The 18,859-nt window shown below is 35.6% G+C and overlaps 1 protein-coding gene across 1 annotated transcript; it reads left to right on the forward strand.

Annotated features, from left to right (window-relative positions):
- Positions 1-1,933: 1,933 nt before the first annotated feature.
- On the forward strand, positions 1,934-11,544 carry LOC149789528 (uncharacterized). Its single transcript, XM_089973297.1, has 4 exons — positions 1,934-2,009; positions 4,427-4,544; positions 10,798-10,899; positions 11,384-11,544. The coding sequence occupies exons 1-4, from the start codon at positions 1,966-1,968 to the stop codon at positions 11,501-11,503; spliced, it is 384 nt and encodes a 127-aa protein (XP_089829423.1). The 5' UTR covers positions 1,934-1,965; the 3' UTR covers positions 11,504-11,544.
- The last annotated feature ends 7,315 nt before the right edge of the window (positions 11,545-18,859 follow it).

Consider the following 18,859-nt stretch of genomic DNA (forward strand, 5'->3'; position numbering starts at 1 on the left):
ATATAGTAGTCAAATTGAATGTGAAACAATAGGACCCTTACTGTTTTTCAAACGTATCTAATATGTATTACTTTTCCATATACGCAACATTTGATGTGTGATATAAAGTTTAACGAAAGAAAACAATATGTTATCACTCAAGACAAAAGTGCAATATCTAACTTCTTAATGTAACTGAACTAGATAAAATATTATCCATTCTAATGTGATGTATTTGCAATAATCCTAAAGAAAAAAAAGGACTCTAATATTATGGTAATTAATGATTCAGTCACATTGCCAGTTTGTATTCGAAACAATGAACTGCTTTGATGAAATTAATACGATGGTTAATGTATGAGAGAATACACGTTATTAAATAAATGCGTCTACAACCTATCAACTTTCATACAAATTGTTAAAGTATTTGTTGAGCAATTTCCGCTAAGTGTCAGGAAAACTTCAATGCATCTACAAAATTTGTTCTTATCTGTAGCCATCTAAATGATCTGCAAGTGATTTTTGATAAACTTTAATTATTGCTTAAGAAAAAATATATCTGAAAAAATACGTATCAAAGAAAGGAAACATTCTTGAAAGATTGGACATGAGACTATAAAGCTGTATAGTCGCCATCTGAGGTAAAACAGCTTTTCAGCTTCTAGAATCAATAGACTCACCTATGTTGAATATATATATATATATATATATATATATATATATATATATATATATATATATATATATATATATATATATATATATATTGGAATCCATATCCGTTTATTCACATACAGTTCCGTATGATCTTGGTGACAAAAGGGTTCTAAAAAAGAATATAACCTTTTCCTTGAACTAGTGAAGAACCTTATTAGATCACAAAATGGGTTATTAGATTCAGTCATTCATTTTATTTGTTTTTCAAACAATGCCTCTTTTTGCTGAAACTATATAAACTTGGTTTGGTTTCGTCGGCTTAACACCATTTTTTCAGTATTTTTTAGATTTAGTGTATGACTAACATGAAATTATATAAGAGAATTCATTAAAGGTCATTTTCTAGAATAACACTGTTTCATTTATGGTGACAAAGTCCCAGTTTATCTTTCACTTCAAATGCATGCACTTTTGTATGTCTGCCAATTGAAACAATTGAATGCAACAAAGTTTCTAATCCGGCTGTTTATAGCATTACTGATCTCGGTAAAGCTTCCCTTCTGGGCACCGATGACGTCATACACAAGTACTGAGTAAAACAAAACAATATCAAAATGCTTTAACGGCCTATCTTTCAATGCATGACAAAATGTCATGACAAAATATTGGCAGCTCAAGCGGTTGATATGATATCTGTTGTTTACACACTGAACTAGATTCCTAAAGATTAAATACCGTATACTCTATGGTACAAGACAGCCAACTTCAAAAAATAAAGACTCTAATCTGCTGTCATATAAGTCACTGTCAGATCGGAGTCTATGCTTGATCAACTGTATAATCCTAACTGCATCGACGTTGACCTTTCGGTGCATCATGTGACGGCTTGCTTGGAGCTGGTTCGGAGTTTTATTAGAATATAAACGGTATATCCCAAACTACTTAATATTTGCATTAGCGTTCGCAAGTTCGCAGAATATTTCTCTTGAATATGAACTTTTACCTAATAATTGAAATTGGAGTACTAATGTAGATTATTATGCAATTGCTTAAGTTATTCGTCACATTTAGCGTGCTCCACGCAGATTAGTTTGTGGCAGGGTCGCCTGCGGGTCTGTTATTTGAGGTTGTCACATTTAAAAGGAACGTTCACACGTATACCTATATTTTTAGAAACTGAGATATGCTTAATGAAAAATTCAGGAAGAAATTCAGTTCAATTCGTGATATTTTGTCATGGCACGTATGTCGAGTTGATGATAAGAGGGGCTATATAAACGAATGGTTCCAGCGACATTCAGGTCCATTATTCCAAGCTATATCATCAAAATGAAGAGTGTTATTATCATCGCCGCTCTCATCGGTATATCTTGTCAGATAAGTAGGGCCAACGTAATGACGCGATGAACTGGAATCAAAATAGTTATTCATATAGACGTAGCAAGTTTATATTTTAAAATTTTTAATTTCTGATCATGGTACCTGGTGTCATATGCAAAAGTTATAAAAACATCCCTATTCTTTATTCAGTCGATCTGTTATGAAAGTTCATACATCTGCAATATTACTAAGAACAAGAAACAAATCTATTGAAAATGCTTAAAGCTATGTTAAGTTTCAATGCAGTATTTTAATTTTAATTAGCGGCAACGTAAATGCTTCCAAACCTTTCTCTGATAAATCTCGATTGTTTGGTCAATTTCCAATTATAATCAAGCTATAAAAATAATTAATATAATTAAAAACTTTTAAGACGCAACCATCCACAATATACTCCTTGCAAATGGCATATTGTTTTCGGGAGTGTGAAGTGTGGGTGTGGTCGTGCCATTTAACCCTGGGTCTCCATATTGTTTACCTATATATGTAAATTATAGAATAGTTCGAATTTCCCCCTTGTAGTCTTTGACAAATATAAATAGCAAATAATTGAACAATTCTATACAGATTGATCCCATGGCTTTGCTTTCGTTGCAGATAGTCACCTAATAAGGGCAGGTGCTGATGTACATTTGTTTGGATTCGTTTGTATAACTGAACGCCATTAAACCAATGTGCTGAATTGAATTTTTATTCGCAAAGTCATCTTAATATCGCAAGAGCTCTGTACTAAATGACTTTTTACAAGAAAAATTGAATAGTCACTAAATCATTCTCGATCGAAACAAGCAATCCCCCCGCCCATATCTAATGCATTTCTGTCGACAGTATCTATGTCTCTAGTGATTTTTCGCCCTACCTTTATTCGCAAAGCACCAGGTATTTGCTTCGCTAAACTTCAAGTTCTGAGGGAAAAAAGTGCACAGTTGTTGGAATTCGACTTTGTTGTTTCTGATTTTCCTTCTTTCTGCTAAGATATTTCTTTAACTGCTATTAAACGTTGGAAGATGTTGACATTTTTACGACCCGTTTCATTGAGACGTTGTTTATATTTTACTATACACAAGATAGTGTACAATAAGTTTGTAGACAAATCTACAATTCTGAATGAGAATAAAATCCACTGACATGATACCAAGTACCTTTTTAATTATACAGCGTATAAGGAACTATACAGAAAGAAGCGGATTCAAGAATAAACAAAGCTTAACTGCATTGGTAGATCAATATTTTAAGTGTTAAAAATTAGCAATTTGTTTAATTAATAAACCGTACGTGCTTATATATAGCAACAAAATATGTAAAGCCCATATGAATAAGAAAAGAGGAAACTAGTACAATAATGTTAAGATGGTTAAGTGTTCTATTTCCTTGTGGAGCTACCCGGCGCGAGATCAGTGCACATATATTTTTGCTTCTAAATATATTGTATTGTTTCTATATCAAAATGAAGATGAAAGAAATAATGACGATGTCAAAATGTGGCTAAATCCTATATATTGAAGAAGTTATCTACTGCAATTAAATATAAGAACATTTACTTTAAAAAATAAAGACGATGCAGCTTCATCGAGGGATTTGTTTGGTATTTTTGAATGGATCTTGTGTATACAATCTCTCTAGATGTTGGTGATGAAAAAAGAAATGAAAGAAAGTATTGCGTACTTGCTCTGAAACCGTATGTACAAGAATCAGTTGCAGCGTTTTAAGAATAAATGTTGGTTGGAGAACAAATATATTTTCTGACGTGCCAGTTGTTCTGTGCCTGACTTAACTCCTTGGCAGACCATCTTGTCTACTGACCATATCACGAGAGAATTAATTTGCCCTGGTGGTCCTTCCTTGTTACATAGAGGTCTATACGAATTTGATGTTCTGACAAAACACAAATATTACAATATTAAATGTGAAAACTTAAGTCGGAAATCTTAATTTAAATGAGATTCTACAAACGTCAGATTTATTTTTATTATGCTCGTATATATATATATATATATATATATATATATATATATATATATATATATATATATATATATATATATAGACGATCTTATAAGATAGAACTATGCATAACTTGCAGTTTCAAAACATGTTCCCATGCATATATTAAACTATTTAGTTCAGTTGAAAATTATTTTAAAGTAGCAGAAATGAAATTTTATTTGCATACTGTTTTCAGCCTAAGTTCTATATTAGCTAATATATTAACTCACCCAAATCTGAAAAAATCATTCTTGCCAGCCGAAAAGAAATTTTATGAAACAAATTAATTAATCACAATATTCAAAGCAGCATGGCCTGGATTGACCACTTAACCACTCTGTCGTTTTTTGCGTCTGTTATATGATGTGTTTATATTCCGATCATTGTTTTAGCTTGCATGTTGTGAATTTCTATGATTTTAAATGCAGCAAACAACGCATGCGCCGTCTCACTCGCACGCATCGCATGGCACACATGTAACACACACCACTCATGAACCGAGCGTACATGAACAACTTGTCTTCCACTATGATTCCCTCACAGTAAGTACTCTCTCTCTCTCTCTACATAAACAATAAATACACAAAAGGCTGGTTTGAATCTACTCATGCATGCATATACATACATACATACATACATACATAAATACATACATACATACATGCATACATACATACATACATACATACATACATACACACACATACATACATACACACACACATACATACATGCATGCATACATACATACATACATACATACATATACATACATGTATACATGCATACATACATGCATACATACATAAATACATACATACATGCATGCATGCATGCATACATACATACACACACACACACGCACGCACGCACGCACGCACACACACACACACATACATACATACATACATACATACATACATACATACATACATACATACATACATACATGCACGCACGCACGCACACACATATCCATCCATCCATCCGACCAACCAACCAACCAGCCAGCCAACTAGATAAGAAAAGAGACAGATACCCCTAGCGTACATTTAAGCTAGTAAAATTGAAATTGGTGATCTTACATGAATTCAGGCTTTGTGAAATAAATATACCGCCTACCATTTTCACTATACATTATACATATACATTATATATATATATATATATATATATATATATATATATATATATATATATATATATATATATATATATATATATATATATATATTATTTTATTTAAATATATCTGATTTAATATAGATTAAAAAAAAATAATTGTTTGTTTGTCAGTTTAAATTTTTTTTATTTTTCCTTACATTCTATTGTAATGTAAATTTATTCACTGGAGAGGATATATATCCAGAAAATAGTTTGACCTTGATTGTTCGTTTTAGTAACCACAAGATGTCGACCTGGATCCTGACCTTGATTCAAAGTTAGTAGTAGCAACGTAAATAAGGTCTATTTTTATTTTTAAATGATTGGTTGTTGTCGAGGTCATAATGGGACTACGTGGTTTAAGATGTAAACAGTAATATTAATTAATTTTTAGAGTAAAATTATTGGTTCGTCAGGGTCATGTTAGGCATACGTTATATAAAAACGATCACGTGAGCCCTATTTCGATTTCGCAACTTGGGGATTTTCCAAACTGCAGTTGTGAATACGATATAACCTTTGATTTAGAGAAATAATCTCAATTGGGCTTTTTTTCTTTACACTAGAAAGTGTTGTGTGGTTTGGAGTTATTTCAAATTACTTGTATTCAAAAGGATTAGTTCTTTTTTCCTGGAGATATTTGTGTGTTCATACGAAATTCTTGAGAAAAACATCTTTTATAAAAATTTATTCGGAATTCCAAAACCGGAGTTATATTTCTTGTTTCTACAAAAAACTTTAGACTTCAATACACTACAGGTTACAACATACGTCATCGACTGCCAGCTTGCATTCTTCTACGGGAGTTGAAATCATTAAAACATTTTATTATTAGGACATCTAAAATTTTATTCGTGGACTATTCTTGGATTATTTTTTGATTTAATCCTTAAAACCGTAAGTTCATATTTTTTTCGCAGACCTTTTCCAGGGAAATAAATAAATATATCTTACAAAGTTTGTTGTATTTACTCTTTCTTCCCTTGGGAATGATGTTGATAAGGAAAATATTCCTTTAGCTGACGCATGTATTGGTCAGGCTTTTGATGAGGTTACTTTTATTCCTTGTCTGGACCAATCAGAAGGTATTGATCACAGTGATCCTCTTTTAACGACTCATTCTCTTTATTCTAATCAGGGTGTTAAACGACAATCAATTGTTGTAGAACAGAAAAAAGATCACCAGATCTCCTATTTGTTTCAAAGGGCCGTTAGTGAAACTGAAGCTACTGAAATTCTTGTCTGTTATTTCATTACAAACGGAATTCTTATGAGAAAATGGAGACATCCTGCAGATGATGAATTTTCAGTGAACTATCAAATTGTAAAAACCGTACAGACAGGAAATACTTAGTCTGGTCCATGCAACTCCATTGATTGGCCATTGAGGGATCAAAACAAATTATCACAAATTCTTGACTCAGGTCTATAGGCCGTAAATCAAAAGTGATGTTTATAAATACTGCAAATCTTGTCATACCTGTCAAATGGTAGGGAAACCAAATCAGAAAATACCTAAGGCTCATATACAACCTATACCTGCCTTTGACGAACCATTTAGCATAATTATCGTAGACTGTGTTGGTCTCTTACCTAAGACCTGTTGACCATTGTGTGCGTCAACAGTGTTTGCAATGGCAAATCCTTTGAGGAATATAAAACCGAAAACAATATTAAAGGCTTTGATAAAGTATTTTTTTACTCAATCTGGCCTTCCCAAGTCTGTCCAGTCTAATGAAGGCTCTTATTTCATGCCTGGAATGTTCCAGCAAGTTATGTACGAATTAGGCATCCAACAATTCATTTTCTTGGCCTATCATCCTGAGAGTCAAGGGGCATTAGAAAGATTCAATCAGACTTTGAAAGACATGATTCGATTATAGGGATTTGATACGGGTAACGATTGGGATGAAGGCATTCATTTACAGTTGTTGGCTGTTAGGAAATCGGTTTAAGAATCTTTATGTTTCAGACCTTTTGAACCGGTGTGTAGATACACTGTGCGTGGATCATTGAAGTTATTGAAAGAGAAACTTCTTTCTAATGAAGATTATGAAATTAGTCGTCTTGATTATGTTTCTAATTTTAAATATAAGTTGTTAAGGCTTGTGAGGTCACAAGAGTAAATCTGCATTCTACTCTATCCAGAATGAAGTCAAGATATGATTAAAACTCGAAGCGAAAGAGCTTTCAGCCTGATAATTGAGTCCTCTCTCTCTTTATATAATCACAAAAAACTATTCATGCCAAATAGTATGGTCCCCACCCAGTTGACAGGAACGTAAATGACTTAAATTACATCATAATTACTCCTGGGAGGAGTAAACAAACACAGCTCCGTCACATAAACATACTAAAAGAGTATATCGAAGTAGATAGCCAGGTAAAACTTACAATTAATTTAGTTGTACCTGTCCCACTCACTGAAGATTTAAGTGAAGGAATATCATCGGATTCTACTGATATAGGAGTGACAAATCGTCGGAATGCAGAAATTATAAGAGATCTGGATCAGCAATTTTCACATTGCAAGCGCAAGAAAAAAATTAACTTAAACAAGAACCAAGAAAATTTTCCATGACGTTGAAATTCTAAATTCTATACCTGTGAAACAACATCCGTACAGGATGAACCCTCTCAAACAGGAATACTTGAAAAAAGAAATTCAGTATTTGCTGGAGAATGATTTTATAGAGCCTAGTAAAAGTGACTGGAGTTCACCATGCATACTTGTTCCAAAACCAGAAAAAACATTCCGTACGTGTACTGATTATAAGAAGGTGAACATTGTGACCTAAACAGATTCATTCCTATTACCGAGATTCTATGACTGTATTGATAAGAACGGGAATGCCTAGTATGTTACCAAATTTGACCTTCTGAATGGACTCAGGCAAATTGTATTAACGGAAAGAGCAAAGACAATTTCGGCATTCGTGACTCCAGAAGGACTTTACCAATATAAAGTAATGCCGTTTGGGATGCAAGAGTCACCAAGTACATTTCAACGTCTCATGAATAAGATTACCTCTGGTCTATAATTGTGATGCTTATATCGATGATGCCATCATCTACAATGTCTCATGGAAACAACATTTCGCAACAATTCGGAAATTCTTTGACAGACTCACAGTTGCAAATTTGAAAATTAATTTATGTAAATGTGAGTTCTGCCGTGCTAGTGTAAATTTTCAAGGACATATCGTGGGGCATGGACAAGTTAAACCTATAAATGCTAAAGTCAAGGCTATCTCTGAATTTCCTGTGCATGTAAATACGAAGCATCTAATGAGGTCTTTAGGTATGCCAGATACTATCGAAAATTTTGTTCCAATTGTTCTATAATCGCTGAGTTTTCCGCAGCAAAAGTCCTTTTTTGATTTACTGCATAACAATGTTTGATATATTGATCACCCCCAAGCGTTGTCAACACTTACTATATAAATGCAATTATGAAAAGTCATTTATCACGTTACGTCATAAACATAAATTTGCTTTAATTTATTTCAGTTTCTGTAAATATATTTGTAAACAATTAAATAACCCGGTTTGGGGTTTAGAATTATTGCAGGACATCATATCATGGAAAGGCGTAATGTTTGAGGCATCGGAACGTACGTTAATATCGGTTTTCTCTCTGGCTTTACTGACTTTTGTCATCTGATAAATAACACGTTGTCATGCCCATAACAATACAATTGCTATTGAATATAAATATATATTTTAAACCTTTGGTTTGCATCTGAAGTGCTCCAGGACTTTAAATGTCTCACAAATCCCATTTTATGTTATCACTCATGGAGATCCTCCGTATCTATTTTTACATTATTCCAGGGGGAAAAGCTAAAGCACACTGGTCCGTATCTATTACTACATTACTCCAGGGGGAAATGCCAAAGCACACTGGTCCGTATCTATTACTACGTTACTCCAAGGGGAAATGCCAAAGCACACTGGTCCGTATCTATTACTACATTACTCCAGGGGGAAATGCCAAAGTACACTGGTCCGTATCTATTACTATATTACACCAGGATAAAATGCAAATCACACTGGTCCGTATCTATTACTACATTACTCCAGGGGTATATGCCAAAGCACACTGGTCCGTATCTATCACTACATAACTCCAAGGGGAAATGCAAAAGCACACTGGCCCGTATATATTACTATATTAATCCAGGGGGAAATGCCAAAGCACACTGGCCCGTATCTATTACTACATTACTCCAGGGCGAAATGCCAGAGTACACTGGTCCGTATCTATTAGTGTATTACTCCAGGGGAAAAGCTAGTGTACACTGGTCCGTATCTATCACTACATTACTCCAGGGGGAAATGCCAAAGCACACTGACCCATACCTATTAGTATAGTAATCCAAGGGGAAATGCCAAAGCACAATGGTCTGTAAATATTACTACATTCTTCCAGGAGGAAATGCCAAAGCACACTGGTCCGTATCTATCCCTAGATTACAATGGGGGAAAAGCTGTAGTACACTGGTCCGTATCTATCACCACATTACTCCAATGGGAAATGCCAAAGCACATTGTCCCGTACTTATTACTATATTAATCCAAAGGGAAATGCCAAAGCACACTGGTCCGTATGTATTGATAAATTACTCCAGGGGGAAATGCCAAAGCACACTGGTCCGTATCTATTACTACATTACTCCAAGGGAAAATGCCAAAGTACACTGCTCCGTATCTATCACTAGATTACTTCAGGGGGAAATGCCAAAGCACACTGGTCCGTATCTATCACTAGATTACTCCAGGGGGAAATGCCAAAACACACTGTTCCATACCTATTACTATATTAATCGAAGGGGAAATGCCAAAGCACACTGATCCATATCTATTACTACATTACTCCAGGTGGAAATGCCGAAGCACATAGGTCAGTATCTGTCACTACATTACTCTAGGGGGAAATGCCAAAACACACTGGTCCGTATCTATCACTACATTACATAGTTTTTGTTTTCTTCCGTTAATTTCCGGCCACCGAAAACCTTTTTCAAAAAGGAACTAATTCTCTCTGGTTAAAAAGATAATCACAGACAACCTCCCTATCCCATCTACCCATCTTACCCCAATATTAAATTGTTTATCCTTACCTTTGGTTCAATTTGGATCAAGCACGGATAAATACATTGTAAAAGCATGTAGAGCTGACCTTAGGAACCGAATGCTGACACCAAACATGACGTAATGGTCCAATATACATGTGTTTTACTGATGTTTAAAAAGATAGGAAAATGTGGATTAAACTATTTTAATTTTATCATGAAAGGAAAATGAACATTCCTCAAAGTACACTAGGAGCAGAATATTTTAAAGGAAATGTGCATTTCTTGGGCATTACGCCATAGCATGGGGATTACTCAGAAAGTGTACGGTTCGTGCTAATAAGGCGGAAATATATACTAATTTAAGATTAGTCCATTTAAAAAAAGTCTTATCTATTTTGCACTAACATATTTTTTTTTTAAAAGATAGAAATTTTGTTTATATACACAAATATCTACTACATTGTAATTAAAACAGCACTGGTTCTGAAGTAAAGATACATGTGTGCCAGAAGCACGTGATTGTATAGTCTAAATTATTTATTCTTCCTTACAGCATAAGTTGGTAGTACTCAGCAGCCATAACTGTTACATCTTTACCTTGAGTGACCAGGAGAAAATGGACGTTCACACTGACGCTGGAATGACGCTTTTGGAGGTATCATAAATCGTTATCTTTTTACTAGCGGCCATGGTCATACAAAATAAGAGTTTGACGTGGTTTTGTTTTGCTGATGATAGTTGGAGATTTCGGAACTTTATTTTTAAATAAGTCATGAAGTAAAAGTTTCAGACCATACATACATACATACATACAAAAATACATACGAAAATATATACATACATGCATACATACATACATGCATACATACATACAGGGTTCGAGTCCAAGACTCGGCTAGAGTGGGTACGTGGGAAAGCCTGCCAGTAGCTTCTCGTGGGTCGGTGGTTCTTCCCTGGGTCTTCCAGGGTTCTTCCTCCACCAGTGATACTGGCCGCCATGTATAGCCTATCTTGTGCTGAAAAATGGCGTTAAACCCTAGAGCAACAACAGACATACATACATACATACATACATACATACATGCATACATACATACATATGCGTGGTCTACATTTTTTTATTCTATTGTTTTCTTCAGGCCAAACTCCTACCAATGATAGATTCCACTACCAAAACTGAGGTACAGATGTCCGCCTTGGACCATCACCTTCAGCAACTATGTGGGAAAGGAATTCTGCATTACTACACGTTTCCTTAACTGTAGTTCTTAAATAAATGAATTGAGTAATCGATTAATAATTTTGTTTCGAGATATCTGTTCTTTACACACACACACACACACACACACACACACACACACACACACATATATATATATATATATATATATATATATATATATATATATATATATATATATATATTAGAAACTTTACTACCTTCATCTATCCACCTGTGCTGATAAATACACATGTTCAAATATTGTCCAAAGCATACATACTTGCATGTACTCAAGTGCATACATACACTCACACATAAAACAGCAGAAAAATATATCATGTCAAAACCTTAAATATCGGTTCAAAAGCCAAGATGTCCTATTTAGTTCAATAATATAATGATGAGATTCAAGATGCATGTTTGACTGCCTCGCTATGTACTCAGCATTAAGAGGTTAGTGTTAGGACTGGTTGGCCTGGTGTTAGGATAATGTGACTGGGTGGAACAACATGCTACTTGTCTGTGGCATGGTGCCCCAGAGCTAGACATTATTATCAACTGACACACTCAAGATATCGTAGCCATATGACGGAAAAATTGTTAAAGCTACTTTAGAAATCCAAATTACACACACACACACACACGATGTATGTTCCCAACAGTTTCGGAAATTTAAAGCACGTAGTAATTAAAAACAAATGACGTAGTATTGCATAATCCTTTTAAATCTCACCCTAGGAAAGAAGTAGACTGTTCCACTAACCCTTGGAGAGAAATAGATTGTTCCTCTAACTCATTGGAACGAAGTAGACTGTTCCACTAACCCTTTTACATGAAAATTCTATAAAAAATCAGCGACCCTGTTCTTGACTAAAAAAGGTAATTTTTTTTGTCGATATTGTTTTATAATTATTTGTTGTTGAAAAATTGCAGAATTCTATATAATTAAATTGTACAGTTTTCAAGATATAAAGACTTTTAATTTAATATGCTATATAGTAAATATTGTCAAGGTGCCCCGCTCGCTTATATTCATTCACCCAAGCAATACCGTCTAGACTCAGTTACATTATTATGCGAGAGGTCGCGGGTTCGATCTCCGACAAAGACATACCAAAAGACATAAAAATTGTACTAATAAATTCCTCGCTTGGTGCTCAGGACAGGTCGGCCTGGGTGTCAAGATAATGCGAATGGGTGAGACATGATACTACATCATCATAAACTGCCACAGTGTAGACATTAAAGCTACTCTAAGCTACTCTAAAATTCCAAATCACACACACACACACACACACACACACACACAGAGGCCTTAAAACGTTCATGATGAGCCTTAAAGACCCAAAACATTCATCAATAAATGTGAACAAATGATTATCAGTTATTAGGTAAAGTGTTCTTATACCCATTTTATAAAGAGTTGTATCTCTTTCAGAAGGGCACACTCTCCCGTTTTGTAAGACATGTACCTAAAATATAAGTACAAGGTTAATACTATAAACCATCGGAACCACATCCAATGAGCCTTGAACGTAAAGGTTAATACTATAAACTATCTGAACCACATCCAATGAGTTTTGAACGTGAAGGTTAATACTATAAACCATCTGAACCACATCCAATGAACTTTGAACGTGAAGGTTAATACTATAAACCACCGGAACCACATCTAATGAGCCTTAAACGGGAAGGTTAATACTATAAACTATCTGAACCACATCCAATGAGCCTTGAACGTGAAGGTTAATACTATAAACCATCTGAACCACATCCAATGAGCCTTGAACTTGAAAGTTAATACTATAAACCACCGGAACCACATCCAATGAGCGTTGAACGTGAAGGTTAATAATATAAACCATCTGAACCACATCCAATGAGCTTTGAACGTGAAGCTTAATACAATAAACTACCGGAACCACATCCAATGAGCCTTGAACGTGAATGTTAATACTATAAACCACCGGAACCACATCCAATGAGCCTTGAACGTACTCAGTTTCTCTGAGAATTTCAGATGAATTTGCTCAAGGTGTATATTTAATTCGGGTCCCGTTCTACTGTTATATTTTATTTTATTTATAATTTTATTTATTTCATTTTAGTAATAATTTTGGAGGTAGGGGTAAGTAGAAAATATTACCAACCCTTGAAGCTACATCGGCGTTATTAGTAATATGTGGCGACTGAGGGTCAGAAATATGGGTTATACAGGAAATCCTATGTTAAATTGTCCCATAGTTTTTACATGAGAGTGACACTTGAGGCTCAAATATGACACTTGGAGTCCAATATGACACTTGGGGTCAAATGAGGCACTTGGGAGTCAAATGTGTGAAGGGTCTAACTGGATAGTTGGGAGTTAAAAGTGTTTCAGTGTCAAAAGTGGTACTTGGAGGTCAAAATTGTTTACAGAGTCGAATCGGAAAGATAATGTGAGTTTGATTAACAAACACGCACATAGACACACACACATACACACACACAAACACACACACACAGACAAGACATACATTAGTGGTTAAGTTTAAGTATTTGTCACAATAGTCAAACAAACAAACAAGCACACTGACGCACAAAACACATATGTAAAACATAAATATTTATGACATTATATATTTTTCCTCTCTTATAAGAATACAAGATTAGTTTTAAAGTTTTCCTCTTATTTATCCTTTAAAGTACTGATCTGTTAACTGTTATACACATGACTACCCATATTCATCATATCAGGTATTGATCTGTTAACTGTTATACACATGAATACCCATATTCATTATATCAGGTATTGATCTGTTAACTGTTATACACATAAATGCCCATATTCATCATTTTAGGTATTGATCTGTTAACTGTTATACACATGAATACCCGTATTCATCCTTTCAGGTATTGATCTGTTAATTGTTATACAAATGAAAACTCATTAAGCGTAAGCTCTGTAGTGTTTTCTGTCAGGCTCCTAGCATAATAGAAGATTAAATGTTCTTGTTCTGATTATCTCGACAACATGCCTGTCTCTTTATCTTTCTCTTCTGTATTTGTTTCTTGTTTTGGTTCAAAAACAACTTCGTCACCGATCTCCAAAGACTCTCCGTGTTCCAAAAGATGGCTCGTATTCTTCAGTAGATCTTTTTAGTATGGAATCATTTCTCTTAAGCTGTTGATTTCAATAGTATTCTCAAATTCTCCAAGATACAATTCTCTGTCTTGGCTAGAGTTTCTGTAAACTTAAGTTCCAAACGCTGTTGGCCGGATTTTATAGGTTGAAAATGCCCCTTCTCGCTTGCTTCGTCAGAAGTGAAATCAAAGACCCACAAAGCATATCGTCGTGCTTAATCTTCGTACGAAATGATGTGGCTGCTGTTGGTAACTGTCCCGTGGCTTCATGCAGGTACAAATAAAATTTCAAGTAGGGCAGAGGGGGTGGGGGTGGGGCAAAACGCCTCCATGGGGTAAAACGCCCCAAGCCCTCTTGACGCACCTGCGCTAGAATATGGCCTGGTCTTTATACAGCAAGACTGGCCAGGTTACACAGGCCTTGTGAATGGCGGCCATTGTTGGAAGCATCCGCACGCATGGTTTTTATGCAAGAATATTACTTTTTTGGCATCTTCCTGTAAAAGTGTTCCATCCATTTGTTTGCAGTATTTTTGACTGAAACTACCTAAAGAAAACAGGGTATGTATGTTTTTAAACAACATAGTATAGAAATGCATTATGTATAATATTTCATGATTCGCAGCAGTTGTTAATTCCGCCTATTGTTAAATTGTCAATGGTGTACGATAGGGGAAAACTGCCCCCTAAGGGGGCGAGTTGCTCCATAACTGTTAAAATGTTGTACACTTTTTAACTAACCGTTCATACGTCTGAAATTATTCTATAATATTCTGCAGATGGTGCGAACTTACAGAAGGAAAACTGATCGAGGAAATTATGGGACACTAGCTCTAAAAGCGGCTCTTGAAGCAATTCATTCTGGAATTTCACTGAAAGCAGCTGCCAGGAATTATGAAATTTCAGCTAAAACTTTGCTTAGACATATAGATTTGAAAGTTTCTCAACCTGGAGTGTCAAAACTGTAAAGTAAGACTAATGTTTTCAAGTCTGCTTATGGGTTACTTCTAGTTGAGCGCATCCAGTCCATGGAAAAGGCATTATTTGGACTTAATACAGTTGACGTACGGCTTTTGGCATACGACGTAGCGGTTCATCTGAATATTAAAAAACATCAATTTCAAGGCAATGCAGCAGGTATTGCTTGGCTGAAAGCTTTATGAAAAGTCATCCAAATCTAGCCATCAGAGCTCTAGAGGCAGCCAGTGTCACCAGAGCCGTGGGCTTTAACTGGCCACAGGTAGTTAATTTTTACCAAGTATGTAAGGAATCTCTTGACGCAACACTTGCTGATGGTCTCAGAATATGGAACATGGATGAAACGGGCATTATAACTGTCCACAAGCCAGTAAACATCATTGCTTCAAAAGGTGTTAGATCAGTTGGTAAAGGTACAAGCGGTGAAAGTGGTCAAACTATTACTGTAATATGTGCCATGAATGTGACCGGTACCTTTGCATCGCCAGCATTTATCTACCCACGTAAACGAATGGTTCCATCACTGATGAATGGCGCACCAGCCGGATCACTAGGCTTGTGTAGCCCAAATGGGTGGACAGTCATATTTTCTTGCAATGGCTGGAATATTTCACTTCTTTTGTGAAATCAACGAAGGATTAGTAAGGTTATGATCATTTCTGACAATGCAAAAACATTGACTGAACCAAGCAAAACGGTTGAATTTCTGCCACTGTGGATGGGTCGGGTAATCCAGAGACAGACCAAACAATTTATACTCAGTCACCTAATAATCAACAAACACATCACTCTGCCATCACCGTCGAGGAGACAGGTAATCGGAAAATGTTTGACGAAACTATTCTTGCTGGAAGAACGGAATGTGTTACCTTGGGGGTATCTGATAACGAATGCAAAAGTGCCGACGATTCAGTATTTATGAACATATTGCTTAGACTTTCGCCAAAGCCTAGAATATACAGTCAGCGCACAAGAAAGCGAAAGGCAGAATCAGCCATGAACTTAACATCATCACCATATAAATAGATGCTTATTGAAGAGCAAAGAAAGACGACAACAAATACAAAAGGCAAATGTTATAGGACTGTACAGGCAAGCGGGAGCAAACGGAATGAAACCAAAGTTAAAAAAAAAAACAGAAAGAAATGTAGACGAAAAAGAAGCAGACATGTAGAGAGGACACAAAATAGGTAGAAAACCATCTAAGATTATGAAGACAACTTGTATAGAAGACCATAAAAAGGGAAAAAAGGCTTCGGGTCCAAAGTCAGTTGCTAAACATGATCTTGCCTTGTCAGCAAACACAGCATATAATAAAGACAACATCTGTGGAAACTGCAAATCTTAATATGGAGGAAGTGATGATCCCTTAATAGAAGATTCCGGTCGCAGTGCAAGAAATGTTCCAGGTGGTGCCATGAATCATATGGCTCCACCGTCAATATGCAATTTTTCTGTGCTAAGTGTGAGTAATAAAGAATTTTCCAGGAGCATTCACTACTGTTGGGCTTTGTCTTTTTCTTCATTAGTTATGGAAATTAGGGGCTATTTAGATTTGAGCATTGTTATAGCTGCCTGCTTATCCGCATTGTTGTGCTAATTTGCATGATGTGTGTAGTTTTAGCATATTTGCCATATATAAAATGTCCATATAGGAATAATCCTTTATTTTACAGTTCAATAGTATCTCTGTAGTTTTGCAGACGTTTACATATGTCGAATGCATTGTGGGGCAAAATGCACTGGAGGAGGCTTATTGCCCCACCATAGGGATTTGGATAGTGGTCTCCTTTGAAGGCTTCATCGCTGACGATGACGATGACTAAACGTTTGCGGAACTGTCCCTGAAAAAGATAACCTTCGATCTTGAATCGGAAGCCAGAGACACTGGTAAATGTTTTCATATCTACTAGTCGTATCGGATTCTTGGCTGTCGTTCTGCTTAAAGTGTAATGGATGGTGTTTCCCTCTTTGAATAACAATTCGACTTGATGCTTCTTCGATGATAGTGTTTTAATGGCTAGCATGAGTCATCAAATGGAAAACTGTACTGTTTCAATTCAGTCTTAGTCCGACATCCACTTTGATTTATAAACTGCCCCTTTGTTAGATTTTGATTCGACGATACTGAAATCTTGCATTCTGAGGATCTGTGTCATTTGTCTTCTCCAGTGTGTCAGGTTTCCATACCACGGAAGCATCCAGGTGTGTGTTAATGACTTATTTCCCGTACGTCAAGAGATTTTCTAGGTACGCTTGGTGAAGTTAAGTATCAATGTTACTGCTGACCAGTTTGGTATACAGGTACAGATCAACTTCGCATAACAATGAATACATAAAATTATTGACGGCAGCCACTCTGTTGTCAAATTGTGAAAAACTCTTTGACTTTCAGTTACAAGTAACTGTTATTTAGATCGATGTAATCTTCAAGTCTTTCATTTGATTTAGAATTAAACATGAATCGTGGTAGTCAAAGACGACCGAGGATGAAATTCTACCGATTGGGAAACTCCTATCGTCATCTTGGTAGAAGGAATGGAAAACAGATCCAGTTCTGACATGAAACAATCAGAACAATCTAGGTATGTTTTAAAATCAAATACGTCTAATTCTATTGCTGTCTTTCTCTTAGTCTTTGTCTCAACATGTTGACAAGCTATGACGGGTTTTCAACCTCTCTTTCTGCCACATCCGTGCTGTAACTTGATAGAGGAATAATTGCCTTGGTCAGCAGCTTGCGTTGCATTTATAGGAGTCTCTCTGTGAGCCTAAAGGCGTTTTACAGTTAGAAATAACGCATTTTGTCTACTCACACAAAGGTTTCTTGCGGTTTTCTTTGTTGATAATAACAGTTTTGAGAAATTCATTTCCTTGTGCCAAAGCGACATCTTTCAAAACGTGCAATGTTCGAGCCACCATCTGTTTTAATATGAGGTCCTCTGTATGGAAAGCAGCTTTAAGCATATCTCCTAAACACATGATACGTGATTTACAAGTCGCTAGAGAATCGTTTTTGAAAATTAGTTTCAAAGTGACCTTTCCTTTTGAGAATGGAATATTTTGTTCCAGGTACCATTGCTGACACTGTCCAAATACGACATACGGACAGGCAAGTAGTGAATGTGTACAGTAACGGTACGGTTGTATTTCCCACCGCGTTCTACTCCACTACATCGGAGTACACAAACATCAAATTCATTCCTTATTTCCACTAGATACCTTGACAAAAATACTTGAAGAATTGCGCGTTGATCTGGATTTATTTCTTGTCAGCCATACTAGAGATTCA

This window comes from Sinohyriopsis cumingii, chromosome 10 (assembly GCF_028554795.1).
Source record: "Sinohyriopsis cumingii isolate HCF-2022 chromosome 10, ASM2855479v2, whole genome shotgun sequence".
NCBI classification, from domain to species: Eukaryota; Metazoa; Mollusca; class Bivalvia; order Unionida; family Unionidae; genus Sinohyriopsis; species Sinohyriopsis cumingii.

What these genes read in the sequence shown, in the direction of transcription:
- LOC149789528 (XM_089973297.1), top strand. Translation starts at nt 1,966, where the DNA reads ATGAAGAGTGTTATTATCATCGCCGCTCTCATCGGTATATCTTG. An exon ending in GCTCTCATCGGTATATCTTG is followed by an intron (nt 2,010 to 4,426) that starts TCAGATAAGTAG and finishes ATGATTTTAAAT; the next exon opens with GCAGCAAACAACGCATGCGC. An exon ending in CTGGAATGACGCTTTTGGAG is followed by an intron (nt 10,900 to 11,383) that starts GTATCATAAATC and finishes TGTTTTCTTCAG; the next exon opens with GCCAAACTCCTACCAATGAT.